General features: G+C 41.1%; 1 protein-coding gene across 6 annotated transcripts in view; it reads left to right on the plus strand.

Moving 5' to 3' along the window:
• Window positions 1–18,068, plus strand: part of TRIM2 (tripartite motif containing 2) — a 56,793-nt gene that overhangs the window by 19,243 nt on the left and 19,482 nt on the right. For 4 of the 6 annotated variants that reach the window (XM_081926030.1, XM_081926033.1, XM_081926029.1 and 1 more), the window contains exons 2-6: window positions 9,716–9,897; window positions 11,967–12,204; window positions 15,260–15,411; window positions 16,267–16,447; window positions 17,259–17,982. In XM_081926030.1, coding sequence (XP_081782156.1) covers window positions 9,764–9,897; window positions 11,967–12,204; window positions 15,260–15,411; window positions 16,267–16,447; window positions 17,259–17,982 — 1,429 coding nt within the window. In that variant the 5' untranslated portion in view covers window positions 9,716–9,763. Of the gene's footprint in view, window positions 1–5,509; window positions 5,814–9,177; window positions 9,198–9,715; window positions 9,898–11,966; window positions 12,205–15,259; window positions 15,412–16,266; window positions 16,448–17,258; window positions 17,983–18,068 lie in introns of those variants that run through there. The other 2 variants (XM_081926031.1, XM_081926028.1) reach the window with 2 other exon arrangements.

An 18,068-nucleotide genomic window follows, 5' to 3' on the forward strand; every position in this document is an offset into this window, starting at 1 on the left:
ATCTGCAGCTCTCCCCTCCAACTTTGAAGTGGGGGGGCCCAGCCAGATTGGCGGGGTATAAATAATAAATTATTATTATTATTATTATTATTGAAGGTGCAGAAGTAGGTGGAAGCTGCAATGGCAGTTGTGTGGTGATCCCCACAACCTTCCCAGCTCCAAAGATTGAAGGAAAACGGGGGGTTTTATGGCAAGGCAAAATGCAATGGCCATGAGATTAGCATGCCTTCAAGCAGTGCTGTCCATCTGGGGCAAAACTAGGCTTTATTTCACCCAGTTTGGCACACACATTTGCATACACACATACTGGCTGGGAGCCTCAATGGCACCCCTCTGGAGGATTCACTGAGGCAAAGAACCCCACTAGTCCCCATCCCCCGGGTAGCTATGGCACTGCATCCATGTTGGTATATTCCTCTTGTTGCTTGGCTGGGAAAGGCAAGTGGGGAGTAGAGATTACTTTGCTTTGGTAGAGACAAAAATTGTAATCCTGTTCAGCCACCTTGTGTGATTGGGAATAGTGACATTGCAGCTGTCTGCACACCAAGTAATGTGTGTGAACTGGGCCTGACTATGCTATACTTTGCATGCCTGCTCAGAAGTGAGTCACACTATTCCCAATTGCTGCAAGTTGTGTTAAACTTACTAGTCCTTTTCAGTACAGTGGTCCCTCAGGTTACAGACGCTTTGGGTTACAAACTCCACTAACCAGAAAGTGGTTGCTCCAGGTTAAGAACTTTGCCCCAGGATAAGAACAGAAATTGCATGCCAGCGGCACAGCAGCTGCAGGAGGCCCCATTAGCGAAAGCACGCCTCAGGTTAAGAACTGTTTCAGGTTAAGAACGGACCTCTGGAACGAATTAAGTTCTTAACTTGAGGTACCACTGTACTAGGTTAGTGTTGCACTATTAAAACTGAGATTTCCCCACATTATCTCCTTTTTAGCCCAATTCATCTCCATTTCACTTACTAGTGAAATGCTTTCAAATGTGATTGGAAGAGCTGGCATAATAACTGAGACAAGAACAATACAGCATTCACAAAATTATTGGCCAGGTTTACATTTTTGCAACAACAAACTTTATGAAAAATCAAGCAATATGGTGGCATAAATACAGAGATTAAGCCTATTTTGTCTTTCAGGAACTTAACGTAGTATAAGTAAACCAAACTTGTTAGATTCAGAGTCCTAGGTAGTTATGATGAATAACCCAGTGGATGTGAAGGCAAATAAAAAGCAAATGTCTTAATTTGAGCCTGGAATCCTCAGACTCTAATGCTAAGCCATCTAAAGCGAATAAAAGTGCCAAAGCCTTCTGAATAGTACTTGGCATTGTGTTAGGAATTGTTACACTGGGTGAGTGAGCACTGTATTTTTGTGTATCTATTGCAGTGTCTTTAAGCATAGCTAAATTAAGACGAGGGCTAATCTCAGGACATGCAAAATATGCAGGATGTATCTAGAACTTCCTGTCTCAGCTGCTGGTTTTATTACTTGGGTGAGTTTATAAACAAGCAGGCATGATGCTTTCTTTGACACTCTAATGTCATGGGAGGCATCAGATGACAAAAGGCTCATAGTCTGCCCTGGTTTTCCATGACAGGAAAACAAATTGGAGAGTTGTAGAGTTGGAAGCTACTTGAATGTCAAGTAATCATCTGCCTTTTCAGGAGTCACCTTTTAATTCCAACCTGCAGCATGGGATTCACTTTGAATTTCCTGCTGCATCATCCTGCCTGTCAGCTTCATAGTGGTGATGGTTTGTGAGCAATATACCAGATGTAGACAAATTATCCTGTGCGTCCTTTCTGCTATTAAAATAGTCTCCTGTTCCACGAATGAATGCCATTGTTTGTCAGTGTTATACTATCATGTATCACAATGACAGAGCATAATATATATATAATTTGTTGTTGTTTAGTCGTTTAGTCGTTTAGTCGTGTCCGACTCTTCGTGACCCCATGGACCAGAGCACGCCAAGCACTCCTGTCTTCGACTGCCTCCCGCAGTCGAATCAGACTCATGTTTGTAGCTTTGAGAACACTGTCCAACCATCTCGTCCTCTGTCATCCCCTTCTCCTTGTGCCCTCCATCTTTCCCAACATCAGGGTCTTTTCCAGGGAGTCTTCTCTTCTCATGAGGTGGCCAAAGTATTGGAGCCTCAGCTTCAGGATCTGTCCTTCCAGTGAGCACTCAGGGCTGATTTCCTTAAGAATGGAGAGGTTTGATCTTCTTGCAGTCCATGGGACTCTCAAGAGTCTCCTCCAGCACCATTATTCAAAAGAATCAATTCTTCGGCAATCAGCCTTCTTTATGGTCTAGCTCTCACTTTCATACATCAGTACTGGGAAAACCATGGCTTTAACTATACGGACCTTTGTTGGCAAGGTGATGTCTCTGCTTTTTAAGATGCAGATATAATTACCTCCTGGTTTATTTCTTCTTCATCATCTCACTTTGGACTCTGAATTGGAGCCTCTATAATTGGCATAACTACCTATTCTAGTTATTTTATATCCATACATAAGATATGTATAGAGAGAACTAGTTAGATTTTGCTTTACTGAGAAACTAAACAGTTGTTGCTATTACCTTGCTTGCTGACCTAGCCTCTGAAGTAGTTTACAGACCCAGTAAATAAAAACAGAAAGTGTGTGCCTACCCTTAGAAATGTGACATGTAGTGTAGCTTCGGGCTGCTTGTTTGCTAATGGTATCAGTTTTCATCTGGGAGGTGGGTTGGCTCTCATTCATGTGGAGTGGAGTGGAAGAGTCCTATTTTTAATGACTGCTGTTGGCCTTTTGCCGTAACGTTGGAATCTGGGTTGCCTTAACTAGTTCATTGTGCCTTGCTGTTTTTGAAAGTTCCAGAGCACTAATGTAACATGTACTTAATATTATTTGGTCTTTGACATGGGTCCAAATTAAGATTGCCTGTGAGTGCTCCAGTTGGAGAACAGCCTTTACCAAAGGTGTCATGGGCTTTGAAGACACTTGAACTCAGAGCGCAAGGGAGAAACATGCTAAGAGGAAGGCAGGCTTGTCAAATCCACACCGTGATCAACTCCCGCCTGGAAACCAATGTCCCCACTGCGGAAGGACATGTGGATCCAGAATTGGCCTCCACAGTCACTTACGGACTCATTGTTAAAACCATGTTTATGGAAGACAATCTTGCTCAGCTACGAGTGACTGCCAAAGAAAAAGAAGAGTTTTCTCAACCCTTATTTTCTACTTGGTAGTATGCTACTCAAGGAACTGTTCTTTGAACTATCAGTACTATCAAGAGACTGCATTACCTAGCATCCTGGGTATTTTGGGTCATAGCATATGTCATTAGGCAACTCAAAATGCTTTATAAAACAAGCATTTTCAGAAGGCCACGCGAGTCTTGCTACCATGCCAAAATCTGGTGTTTCAAACTTTATGCAATGATTTTCTGCCTCGCGGGATGCTTCACTGTTTGGTATGTCCACAAATAATTCACAGAGCTAGGAAGATTGCTGAATATTGCTGGAAGGAATAGGGCAGGAGGGAGATTTTTGAATATCCCTCTTCCTCTCCCCCAGCTTTAGGAATAGAAACCGTTATTGTGAATGGTCTCTTCAATCCTTACATAGCAACTTTCTTTCCTGATCTGTGCACCCAGCTCATCACCCAAGTTGATGGTGTAACCCTAAATGGGATTAGCTCTCACTAGCCATATGCTTCGGGAATCCCTTCTAGTTGTGTGGGATGCAAAGCACGTTCAGTATTCCAGCAGAGTCCTCCTGCAGGAAGGCAAATCCCTAAGCTTGATAAAAGCATGCCTAAACAATCAGTGTACAGTGGTACCTTGGGTTAAGTACTTAATTCGTTCCGGAGGTCCGTATTTAACCTGAAACTGTTCTTAACCTGAAGCACCACTTTAGCTAATGGGGCCTCCTGCTGCTGCCGCGCCGCCAGAGCATGATTTCTGTTCTCATCCTGAAGCAAAGTTCTTAACCTGAGGTACTATTTCTGGGTTAGCAGAGTATGTAACCTGAAGCGTATGTAACCTGAAGCGTATGTAGCCTGAGGTACCACTGTATATGTATTGGTGGTTGTGGGGTGTGTGGTTTCATTTCTTTTTTCTTTGGAGATAGAACATAGTCACTAATATAGTGTGAATAATTGTAATTGTGCCTGCTAAATAAATGAAAGAATGTGTGGCCCAGCCAAGATTAATATTGTGTGTGTGTGTGTGTGTGTGTGTGTGTGAGAGAGAGAGAGAGAGAGAGAGAGAGAGATTGAGATTCTATGTATTTAAGGACCAAATTTTAATTATTTAGTAACAAAATGCTTACACTTGAAAGGCAAATATAGTGACTGGTTTCAAAAGGCCTCCAAGAAACCAAGCTTGAACCAAGGACACATTCTACTCATGTGAAAAACACACTGATTCCCGGACTGTCCATGGGCTGGATTTAGAAGGTGATTGGGCTGGATCCAGCCCCCGGACCTTAGTTTGCCTACCCATGCATTAGGGAGGTCCCATTGGAACTTGCTGTCAGTGTGTGCAGCTTGCAAGAGAACAATTGGGAACTCATTTTAATCTCCCAACTTTGTAGCCATCTCCTAACCACCTAGTGCCACAGGTTTCAGGAAAACTGCCTCATGGGACAAATTCGGACCTGTGCCACGCCTCATTAGACCCACAGGCTAGAAACTGGGGAAGCAAATCTGAGATGCACAAAAGCAGGGGAGGAAATGAAAATCCCACTGCATTCTTGAACTTAAATTTGGGATGCTGAGACGAGGCAACCTGTGCATATAATAATAATAATAATAATAATAATAATAATAATAGCAACAACAACTTTATGATGAAGTTGAATAGACTCAAGTCTTATTTGCTGCCTCTGAGTTGAGAAATATTAGGTGATTTCAGGGGATGGTTCTGGTACTTAAAAACTTAGTACACTTTGGGGCAGATTGGTGACCTCATCTCATTCTGCACATTACACATTAAGAAGATACAAAAGGATTATCACATTAAACATGGGGGTCATGACATAAAAATATAAGCAGCAGGGAGAGGCCGATTAGAGATTTCTCCCTCTCTCATTTTCATTGATTACATCCCATTAAAAACCAACCACACTTCCTTCCAAATAAATGTGTGTTGAATCAGAGCATCAGTACTCGATCTATACTTCAGTGTTGAGAGAAAAATACTTACGTGTGGTTTTTGCTGCTGAACCAGAATGTAGCTTTCCCTGCCTGCTAATCCTGTAATAGCATTCCATATGGACTATATCCAGCATCTGAGCCCTGAAACAGCTGATTGCTGGCTAGAAAAGAGGAAGAAGAAAAAAATCCACCCGGCGAATCTCATTGCTGCTCTATGCTGCATCCCTATCCCACAATCCCTTGCACGGTTTGCTGCAGTCTTTCAGCTACGGGTTGAGTGAGAAAGATGTACTAAATAAAGATTGATTGGCTGGAATCCTTTCTGGGGGGTGTGGGGGGGGGTCTCCCACTTTGTCAGTGACCCGGAGAGTGGGGGGAGGGAAATTAATGACTGCTTGGCTGGGCCTCCTTTTATTACTTCCAGGATTCTCCATGGAGTGGTGGAGCATTGTTAGCTTAAGCAAGAAAATAACGCTGCGTCTCTAGTAACGGCTAACAGGAATTCTCTAAGAGTTTCACACGTGAGGCTTTCAGATGTGATACATCACTGTAATTATGGTTGGCTCGTTTGGACGTCTGCAGGACACAACTCCATCCTGGAAAGGCTTTTCCCTTTTTTCACTTGGCAGTGCATTGGTTTAAGCTCCTTTTCGTGAAGATGGGTACGTCTCGAGCATTTGTTTGTTCAGTATTGTGCCTGGTGGCTAGTAACGTTATGCCTTTTTGCTCCCATCCCCCATTGCAGCTCCTTGCTTTACATAATGATGATGATGATGATGCATGCTTTAAGGCTAGAAAAGTTATTTAAACCATATGTGAGCAAGATGATTTTAAAAACAATGTGAGAAAGCAAAAATGTGGAGGGGCGTGTGCATATGTACAAGATAGTCTTACTTCATGATGATGATGATGATTAATAATAATAATCATTTGAATATATAATTGATTCTGAGAGGAAACAGACTGTTTTTATAGCCTTGTCTCTCTGGTTTGGGTTTGCCGTGCTGTGCTTGAGTAATTCTACCTATCGCTTATCCTGTCTTTTCAGCAGCATTTATATAGCAGGAGTCCCACCCTTGCCTGCAGTTCTGGAGCTTGCGAGTTCCATTGCAAACGTTGCTACGGGAAACCTATTCATTCATAATGCATGGCTTAGACCCTCTGGGTTGTGCTCACCATTGATAAGTCGTAGGCGATTCAGTCTGATCTTTCAGAGTCTAATCACAGCTCTGGTTGGGTGGAGCACTGCCTTTATTTGAAAATCCTATACCTCTTGAACAGGCTGCCCTCAATCTTCTTTATACTTTCATTGTGTAAAGCCATAATTCTGAGATAAGTATGTTTATTAAAACTCTGTAAAATATTTATTTTTAAAGCTCAAAATGGTTTATTTTATTAGGAGTTTTGTTTCAGATGGGTGTGGCTGCACACACACTACTGATTTCTTTCTTCCCTCCTTTCTCTCTTGATATACACTTAATATTAGTGTTCTTGCAGTATGTGCACACACATATGCAGTGTTTCTTAAAGACAATTTTGATTAGAAATTGGGCACTGCTTTGTACATCTTTTATAATTAGAAACCTGCAAGAAGGAATGATGATGATGTCATTTTTCTGAGAGGCTGCTTGATGCAAGCATTGATCTCTCATCAAAGGCTGCTAGGTATTTAAAGCTTGAACTCTGGATTTGGTTTTTTGGTTTTCTCTGGAGGCATTTATTTAGTCAGTGGTGAGAATTTTTGTAGGTTTGTTCATCCAGAGAGTGCACGTGTCACCCCTTCTGCCTGTCTTAAAAATGGATGAAAAGAACTTGCTTCCCAACTTAAAGATAACAGCTTGTCTTTTTATAGCTTTGCACTAAATTTTTAGCACAGTTTATAAACCTTCCTTGTTACAGAGCCCTTTCAAACCAAATCTATTCCACCTCTGCAACATACTACATTATATACAGTATGTGCTTTTCAGGTGAATCTGTGTAATATCTGGAAAAATAAATTGTGTTCTGAACATAAAACTTACCTGCTTTATCATATGAAGTTCATTAAGATGAGTTTCAGCAAACAGAACCAATCTGTTATAGACAGTAGAAAGACTTCTTGGGACAAGGAGACATGGGTTCTAGTTTGTGCATTCCATGGTCTCACTCACTGCATTCAGGTGATCCTCCAAACCAGAGCTTGCTCAAACCATATTTTTGTAGTGTTGATAAGATGCACAACTATGGTTTGATTAGACCTGGAAGTTGCCTATTAAGCCACATGTGTCAGGGCAGGAAGGAGTGTTTGAGCTCATGGCTTCTCTCACACACCCTGTTTGGAGGATGCAGCCATTGTGTAGCTATTAACAACTCACTTTCTGTATTCTTACACCTATTTACTTGGGAATAAACACCATTAACCAGGTTGAACTTATTATTATTATTTGTTAAACATGCTTAGGAGGGGGCTATCCAATAGAAATTTAAGTGGGGATGTGGGAACATTTTAGAGTTCCTTGCCCAGAGAACAAAGCAACACTTGTAACTCTTTTGTCTTTTACCTTCCTTCTTCTTTTACATACATGACTAAGTATGTATAAATCTTATCTGGACTGGGACCTTGGGTATCAGAACATTCGCAGACCCCAACAGCAGTATAGTAGGAGGCCTAATATAATATCCTCTTTGTGTAATAAGAACAAGACATTAACAAACACCCTAGTCACTAGGCTTGAACAGTTTGAACGTCTCCACCCAGTCAAATCCATTCAAGTCTGAAAGAGGATTCTGGGCATGTTTGGGTGCGTGTGCTTAAAAGCATCCTTCTAATCGGTAGCTCTGTGTTCTCAGGGTTCCCTGGAGGGAGGCTCCTAAGTAATTCAGTTGGATGTGCATGAAAACCTACGCTGTATGGTGAAGCTGATTGTGGAAAGGTCAAAAGCTGAGTCAATGGGGATTTTGGGGGTGTGGCTGGTGCATGTGCATCCATTCATTTCCCTACTCAAGTTTTTCAACTGCAGCTAAAACAAAACCTGAATGTGACTTACCGTAGGTAGAAGGAAATAGTAAAAGGTGTTGGCTTCTCTGCACAGGCAAAAAAGTATTTATTTCATTTCTATCTTGCTCTTCCAATAGCTCAGAGTGGCATTTGTGGTTTCCCCTTGCTAACCTGTGACCCTCCATCTGCTCTTGAACTACAACTCCCATCATCCCTGATTATTGGCCATGCTGGCTGGGTCTGATGGGACTTGAGAGTCCAACAACATCAAGAGGTTAGCCACCCGGTCAGCTTGATGGCTGAGTAGAGGTTTGAACCCATCTCTCTCTCCATTCCTAGTTCAACATGCTAACCACTAGCTGGTATAGGGAATTTATGTTGTCTTTGTTGAAAAGCATTATGTGTCTTGTTAGGTTCTGAATGTATTATGCCTATTTTGCTTAATTGCACTTGCTGTGGAATGGAAATGAAATATTTATGTGGTTTGCAGTTGATGCTTTGCAATTGCAGGCATGCAATTTTTGAGATGCAATTGCATTTTGAAGTTTGAGGCTTTCTATAAATCCAACGAACAACTTACAGTTCATATGTGCAAAGATGATGTTGCTTTCTTCTGCTGGTTCTTTCTTCTGCTTTCTTCTTACTGAGTCCTGTTTGCTTTTGTGCAGTAAAGGCTGTTGGAAAGCTTTTGCCTTTATTTTTTAACTAGCTTTGTCTAAAAGAAGGGTTTATGGGAGAAATGAAAGATAGCATATGAGTGGAGTTACTTAGTCAAATATATGCCTTTGTTTCCATGGGCAAAAGCTATGTGAGAAAGAGATCTGTGTTTCAACTCTGTGTGACTGAGTCTTACCTTCCTGCTAATGGAATGTGGCCCTCAAATACATTCTACAGCGGCAGAAATGTGATTTTCAGCATGAAAATAGTTTCTTACTTCAGATTTAGACTGCACTGATATAGATGGTCTGACTACCTATGTTCTTCCTATTAACTGCAGGCTATGAGGTCTAACAGCATGGCCAACCACTGGTGTACAGCTGTAGGTGATGATGTATGCAATATTATATTGGTGAGAGTGTCTTAGAAATATGGGAAGGTCAAAAACAGAGAGGTGTATTTTGCACCACATGTTACCAGATTTTTTCAAGTGGTGATGGCAGAAATCCAACCTACTCTATGCAACTCATGTGCTCCACCAGTGAGCTATGCTCATTCTATAGCATTAGAAATGTACACCCATCCGATCTGAAAGCTTGTTCAGTTGGTTAGGGCACCCTTTTTCTTATACTCGATATCACAAAAGTATGGCCAGGTTTTAGCCTCGTCAGTTCTTGGATGGGAAGATAGTGGGAACAGGATATAAATATAAAGAATGAATTTTAGAAGCTAATGCATTGTAGTAGTTTTTTGCCTTGGCAATTTGCCCAGATGCTTTTAAAGCAAGTATTTCTAGTGTAGCATTTCCAAGCACTACGCACTGCCTTCTTATAAATCTTGAATCGGGATGAAACCCACTGGGACCCATTGTTAACAGGAAGTCAATTCCCCACGGCTTCTAAAATGCTGTTGTTTGCTTGAACCTTTCAGCAGCGTGCAGGGCAAAAGAGAACAGGACCCACATGTCAGTGGTCTAGGATGGCCAGTGAAGGCGCCAACATCCCAAGTCCTGTGGTGCGTCAGATTGACAAACAATTTCTGATCTGCAGCATATGCCTGGACCGTTACAAGAATCCCAAAGTACTCCCCTGTCTGCACACTTTCTGTGAGAGGTAAGAGGATGATTTCTGTTTCCCCCAGCCAAAAGTGCATTACAGCTGGCTTGTCTGTCTGGATTGCCACAGTGATCTGTTCCCAGATGTCTAGGGTTACACTGTTAATTCAATGAACCCCTCAATCCAGTCAACAAGTTCTCCTGAAATATAAAACTTAATGAGTAAGAAGGTAAAATGCCCCTGGGCTCATTTTGATTTATAAGAAGAAAGACAGGATTCAGATACTACTGTACTGCAAAAGTAATCTGTGCTCTTTTGGTAAACAATTCTGTCTTTATTGTGAATGTTCAGCCTGTTTTTATTTTTAAGATATGGCCTTCCATGTCAGCAATACAATTATACATAAAAGGGTGGTAGCAATAATTTCTTACTGGGATATTTGATCTGAATTTAGGCAATGAAACTTAGCCCATTTAGCTTAAAAGTAGATTTCTTCAGCATGAGTAGAGCTTGGTTCCAAGTGAAAAAGGTTCAGAACTGAAGGATGCAATATCTGAACATAAAGTGCCAGAGATTAGATGATTCAGGAGTTGGCCTACAACTCCTATCAGTCCCAGCTGGCATGGTCTTGCTGTCTGGGGTTGATGGAAAATGTAATCCAACAACATATGGAGGGCACCAGGTTTCAGCTAGAAGATATGCAGGACTTGAACCGGTGGCATTTTTCCCTACGTTGCATTTCCTTTCCAGGAAAAGAAGCAGAGAAGCCTTATCATTTTAAAAAATGCTGCAGCACTGTCTGAAAGTGGAAACGACATTTCCACCATTTCTGCTTTTGGCTTTTCATGGTTTGTCTGTTTTCATTTTGTTAAACTGCTTAGTCTACCATGTTCCATAAGCATTTGCTTTGTTCTTTTTAAATGTTTCGAATGCAGCGCTGCTAATGACCCTTATCTTTCTATACATTTTAGAAAGAGCTCAGGTTTTCTTGGTATATTACATTAGAATCTGCTTCAGCCTGAAAGGTAGTCATATGCATTTGCCGTCATCGGCTGATTTTTGTCTGGATTCATCTTTTGGCACGCTAGTGCAAATGCTCAGAGTGATGGGCCCAAAGCCAAACCTGGGCTTAAAACAGCCTGTGGTGACAGATGCACATAATTGCCTTACCATGGGCTGCAGCACTTAGAAGTCAGTAAAGGCTGGGCTTTTCCCTCACAAAAGCTAAGGTGACTGTAAGAATAACCCTCCAGAATGGTTCATCAACCTCTGTGACGTGGAGCCTGGAAAACAATTTGAATAGCCATAATGCTGTTGTTGCTTTTATTAATGTAAGATGAAAATGGCAAGTGATACTTTGCAGTGTTTCCCCCCTAAGCTTTGGAGCAGAGAGTGAGAACAAGGAGATGAAAAGATGCTCTCGTAACCTATAATGGTTGTGGAGAAGAGCACACTTCACAGCGCAAGACTGTAGGGTCAGGAAGTAATTCCTGTGAGCAGAAGCTAAGGCTGTCTACAGGAGTCATAATCATTCATGTTTTTTAAAGGAGTGTTTAAAATGCATTGTTTGTTTTCTGCACACTTATCTCTGTTCTCAGATTGTGCAGATTTAGGTGGTGTATATATATAAGCCACAGATGACAGTGTCCTAATAAGATTGAGTGGATACACCGCAAGAAACAAAGCTTCTGTCATACCAAAATCTGCTCTCTGGAAAAAGTTGCTGTTTTGATAGTGCAGCAGTCTCTTCTTGCACTAATGCCTTCCCGCCTTTTCTCTGGTTTAGACTGTCTCCAGTCATTTCACTACATCATTGCCTTTTTATTTAGGTAGAACCCTCTAGCACTCACCCCCCCATCTGTGGCTGTCCAGATGTTGCTGTACTACAACTCCCATCCATTGGCCAATCTGGCTGGGGCTGATGGGAGTTGGGATCCAGTAACTTCTGGAGGGCAACATGTTGGGAAGGCTGTCAGAGTGTTCTTCCCTCTTGATATGAGTTGCAAAATGTGAAAAAGTAAAGCTGTGTTCATGATTACTCTTTTATTCTCCTACTAGGAAATCGCAAACAACACAGTTTACTTTTTGCTTTTGATACTGGCTTATCTTTTTACCATCCTCATTAGGTGCCTACAGAATTACATTCCAGCCCACAGCTTAACGCTTTCTTGCCCAGTGTGCCGCCAAACGTCCATCTTGCCAGAGAAAGGGGTTTCTGCTCTTCAGAACAACTTCTTCATCACCAACCTGATGGATGTCCTGCAGCGAACTCCAGACAATAGCATTGAGGAGTCTTCCATCTTGGAGACTGTCACAGCTGTTGCTGCAGGGAAGCCACTCTCCTGCCCCAATCATGAAGGAAATGTAAGTGGATTAGGCGCCTATAAATATGGCTTCATCAATTTATTTGGCAGGGAAATGGCAGTTTTCAATGGCTCCCCCTGAAATGAAAGTTGGGGACTATTGGACTTGCAAATGATTTATTAATTTCTGCAATGTCAACATAAATCGTTTGCTTGATAAATTTTATTCAATCGATTGAATGCTTTCATTGGATACTGTACTAGAGAGAGTGAATTGGGATGAATTTGTGTGTGACATCAAATTAACTCTCAGTCAGCCCAATATTGATAGTTTTGGTTATCTTTTTGTTTTGTAGGGCACTGCATTGACATGTCATGATATTGATCATGGTGGTTAGTAAATGTGCTTTCTGGCTATCAAGATGAGATGTTAATGTTCTATAATTCATTTAAGCTGTATTTTGTACATCCATTTTAGTTTTAAGTGAAAGCAGCTGTCTATAATTCAGAAGGTGTATTGCTACTTTTGCTCTTCTTTTCACCCATAAATGAAATCAAGTATTCATTGAGTTGAAACTCCATTTCCTTCTCCGTTACCACCACTGTTGTGAGTCCCTTCCTATCATCAGTGTATTTTCAATCTTTACCAACCTGGTACACTTCAGATGTTGTTGAACTGCAACTCCCCATCAGCCAGCATTGCCAGTCATCAGGGTGGGTGGAGGTGGGACCCTAAGAAGCATCTGGAAAGCACTTTGCTGTGGAAGGCTGACCTAGGCAATCCAGATCATAACAGGTAAATTAGGGAGAAAATGAACTGCAGGAGGTTTCTGCAGAGCAAATATTTCCAGAGTAGCAGAGCAAACAAAACAGATTTAGGGTGGTGTGGGCTGTTCACCAGTACAGGACATGAAAAATTGATAAGCTCCATAACCGAGAAGATCCATTTGGGGGTGCCAATTTTGGGCTCATATTGTAAAATATTCCCCAGGTCTGCCCTTGAACAGAAGGGAAACAATCCCTTTCCCAGAAAGTTCTTAGCTAATCTGGCCTAGGTACAAGGTTTGGGAGTATTCCTTTCTGATAGCAGGTCATAGCCTGCATGTGGACAAAAACCATTCAAGAGAAATATTATTAGATTCAGCTTTACACCACCTGGCACAATTGTTTTCCGGTTATGGTAATCAGTGGCACTGAAAGATGAAAAAACTGCATAGGGCACATATGCTAAAAAGGGTCCTAGGGAATAAATGGAGCATATGGGCAGAATTATGTCATTATTCCACTTGAACTGGTGGGTTGGCATCTTTGTTGTTGCATCACTAAGCACTATCTTGCATTCAAAGTGTGCCAATATAATGTGAGTGGCATTGCAAGCATTGCTGCACTTGATTAGGAAGCTTTTTGTAAAATTGAAATGCAATCAAGTGTTTGGCAGCATGACTCCTGGATGTAACACACGGTGCTATACACTTATGGCCCTCCTGATGTCATTGGCCTCCAGCTTCCATCGGCCTCAGCCAACATGGCCTACAGTCAAGGAAGATGGGAACTGTAGGCCAGAAATCTGGAGAGCACCATGTTCCCCTGCTCTCTCCTCTTCCCCTCCTCTAATTATGATCACTGTTCTCCTTTGTACCTAAAATCCTCCTTCTGTTAATGTATCACTCAAAGCAGGATTGTGATTTTTCTTCATTTTATTTTTTTAATCTTTCTGTAAACCGCTTTTTACAATTAAATGGTGTATGAAATTTATGAACTGATTAAATAAATTAATATGACTTAAAAAAACAGATGCAGTATTACAAGACAAAAGTACACCTTTTTTGTAGGTAGGTTGGTAGCATATGTACCTGGTTTTCATCTGCAAATCAGGAGATTTATGATCAGTAAGGTCCACTCCTTACAAACTATATATTCTTGTTGTGACCATGACATCTTAGTTTTAGGCAATAAGTTCCAGACTTTCCTTCAATGAGACAGTTCTTCATTGCATGGAGCTTGCCTTCTTTCTTTCTTTCTTTCTTTCTTTCTTTCTTTCTTTCTTTCTTTCTTTCTTTCTTGAAGAAGTATCCAAACCATCTTGGGAGCACGTGCAAAATATCTTTATCTTTCTGAAGTATCAGACTCCACTAAGTAAGAGTAGTGCCATTCAAAACAACCTTAAACAGATTGTGGAAACTTCTTCAGTCCTTTTTCTTTTGTAGGTTGCAGACTAGAAATAAGAAAGTGAAAATGTTTTATCCTTTGTTAGATGAAAAGCTTCTATTACTGTGGATCTGCAAGAGCTTCTTGGCCTCACCGAGTCCTTTTTATATAATTCCTTTTAATGTTCTCTTGCTTAGTTTGAAAAATAACTGATGCTCTCTCCCTCTGGTAAACTTTTAAATGCCAGCCCTAAGCAGCAATGATCACTCTCTGTTAAGCTTTTGGCTGCCAAAAATATGGCCCTCATTATATGCAAACCTGATGCCATTCTGTTTTGTAATTCAGAGTGCATCACTAATGCCTTAGGCATTTGTGAAGTAACTTAATACGGCTAAAGCACAAGGCATGACAGTTTTATCTGAAACCAAATAGTGAGAAAATGACAGCCATGAGAAAGAACATGACAGCCGTGAGTGTACCTTTTGGAATTTAAAGTACCCTAAATTGTGTATGTATTTATTTGTGATTCTTAAAAGTAGGGAAAATTCAACATAATGGTTCATACAAACCACAGCTATAAATCCATGGCATTAAACATAATCACTGCTTTATAACATTTTAATCACAAGCAAATGTTTTGTTTGATGGTGCAGTAGGTTTGAACTCCAGTCATCAGCTCACATGGCTATTTATCACATAAATCCCATTCTGTTGACTTTTTTTGCTTGCAGGATTTGTAGCAGAACTTTTTCCCAGCACAGGGCATTAGCAGAACAATCCAATGCGCATTTGTTCAAAAGCAAGCCCATGGAAGTCTGTGGGGCTAAGGCCTTAATCCTTGCCCTGCTTACCTGGGAATTCAATAGGGCTTGTATCTGAGTAGACAGGTTCAGTATTCAAAATGGTGTGTCTCTATTTGGAAAAACTGGTATTCTGCTGATAGTCACACTCTCCCTCTCTGTAATCAGCTGATGGAATTTTACTGCCAGTCTTGTGAGACAGCCATGTGCCGGGAATGTACAGAAGGCGAGCATGCAGAGCACCCCACGGTACCTCTCAAAGATGTAGTAGAACAACACAAGGCTTCGCTTCAAGCACAGCTAGATGCTGTCAACAAAAGGTATGGAACCTTTTCTGCAATGTGCATGCTTTAACACACAGTGTGGTAGGAGTAGCCCCGACCTCACACCCCAGACATTGTCACCTGCTCTCTCTGCTCCGAGATCTCCAAGGGAGGGGTTCTTCCCGGGGGCCTCTGCTTTCCAAGGCAGAATACAGTGGTACCTCGGTTTTTGAACGTCTCAAAAGTTGAACATTTTGGTTTTCGACTGCCGAAAACCGAGAAGTAAATGCATCCATTTCCGAATGCGCCTCAGAAATCAAATGGCTTCCACTGAGTGTTTCTCAATTTTCTCAATTAAATTTGCAGACCGCCTTCGGTTTTCAAATGTTTTGGAAGTCGAACTGTCTTCCAGAACGGATTACGTTCAAAAACCGAGGTACCACTGTAGAGAGAACTATATACAGTGGTACCTCGGGTTAAGTACTTAATTCGTTCCGGAGATCCGTTCTTAACCTGAAACTGTTCTTAACCTGAAGCACCACTTTAGCTAATGGGGCCTCCTGCTGCCTCCGTGCTGCAGAAGCACGATTTCTGTTCTTAACCTGAAGCACTATTTCTGGGTTAGTGGAGTCTGTAACCTGAAGCGTATGTTACCTGAGGTACCATTGTAACTATGTTATATAAAGAATTTCAAAAGGGGTGCCTGAGCTTGCTTTCTCTTGCCTCTTTCCCCATCCTTTTCCTTGTGCTATAAAGTCTCTGTAACAGAATTCTTCTAAGAAACACTTGAAATCTGATTTGTATCTTTATCCCATTGTAATCACCAATAATAAAAATCTTGTTGCATGATGTCACAAGGAAAAACTATGGTAATTCTATTTCAAACAGCACTTGTGATTTAACTTCCAACAGGCTTCCAGAGATAGATACAGCACTTCATTTCCTATCTGAAATTATACATCAGCTGACCAACCAAAAGACCAGCATCGTAGATGAAATTCATTCCACTTTTGATGAACTCCAGAAGACTTTAAATGTCCGCAAGAGTGTGTTGCTCATGGAATTGGAAGTGAATTATGGCCTTAAACATAAAGTAAGACCCTTGTTCTTTTCAGTCATATTTTATTTCATTCATTGTGGGGTGATGCTACTGGGAAAAACAATGTCTGAAATCTAATCTTTAGCTGAGAGAGAGGCTAGGAAATGGCATGTTTGCCATGTAAGGTTAATTGGGAACACAATTAATTCAGCACATCCTTGAACAAATTCATTTTATCCAACAAAATTCCCTTACAAAAATGCAGAAGTGATATGTAACACTTGAGTCAGAGATATATTTTTAATTGTTACGATTTTTTAAATTAAAAAAACAAAAACTATGGCAACAACAACTTTATATTGCATCATTGTTTCATAGTTATTGGTTGTATTTTCATTTTTTACTTTTCTTTTCTGGATATTATTAGTCAAATAGTTGTAAAAATCTTATAAAAGCTAAGTGTCCCTATCTTGGGGAGTGGAGGAAATACAGTGTTCTGGGTGTTTTCCATATATCCTCATATGAAAAAGTTTATCTGTCTTCAGTTTGGCCCAAGGCTTGTTCATGTAATACAAAAAAAGAACAACAGTTTAGTTTTATGTCAAAATAATGTCATGAACAAAAGCTCTCCAAACTGGAAGCTTTAAAAAAAAAAATCATCCAAGAGAACTTAGCACTTATTTAATCAATGCTATTCAGGTGTTTTGTTTTGTTTTAATAGAGTCCAACAAATTTTCTGCAACATTATTCCGTTCAAGGTCATACCTCTACATTTCCCACGATAGATGGGAATTCATTCATTTATTTTTGGGGCTACTTGGTTTAAAACTCAAATCTATATAACCACAGCATTCTGTCTATCCAGGTCCTGCAAACTCAGCTTGATAGCCTATTGGAAGGACAGGAAAACATAAAGAGTTGTAGCAACTTTACAGCCCAAGCACTCAACCATGGAACCGAGACAGAAGTCTTGCTTGTTAAGAAGCAGATGAGTGATAAGCTGAACGAGCTGGCTGTCCGCGACTTCCCACTGCAGCCTCGTGAGAATGATCAACTGGACTTCATAGTGGAAACAGATGGGCTGAAGAAGTCCATTCATAATCTTGGTACTATTTTAACCACAAATGCTGTCGCTTCTGAAACAGTGGCCACGGGTGAAGGACTGAAGCAGACGGTGATAGGACAGCCTATGTCGGTCACCATCACTACCAAGGACAAGGATGGTGAGCTCTGTAAATCCGGGAATGCTTACCTCACGGCTGAGCTCAGCACGCCTGATGGGAGTGTGGCGGACGGAGAAATACTTGACAATAAAAATGGCACTTACGAATTTTTGTATACTGTCCAGAAAGAAGGGGACTTTACCCTTTCCTTGAGACTCTATGATCAGCATATCAGGGGCAGCCCGTTCAAACTCAAGGTAATCAGGTCGGCCGATGTGTCCCCTACCACCGAAGGAGTTAAGAGGCGTGTGAAGTCTCCTGGCAGTGGACATGTGAAGCAGAAAGCTGTGAAAAGACCAGCTAGCATGTATAGCACTGGCAAAAGGAAAGAGAACCCCATTGAAGATGACCTGATCTTCAGAGTAGGTATGGGGTGCTTTGCCTTCTAAATTATTTGGATTGCAAGGTCCAGCTGCGAACAGAGTGCATGAAACTATTGTTTTAGGATAAGT

The sequence above is a fragment of the Podarcis melisellensis genome (assembly GCF_964234715.1).
Source record: "Podarcis melisellensis genome assembly, chromosome: 9".
Taxonomy (NCBI): domain Eukaryota; kingdom Metazoa; phylum Chordata; class Lepidosauria; order Squamata; family Lacertidae; genus Podarcis; species Podarcis melisellensis.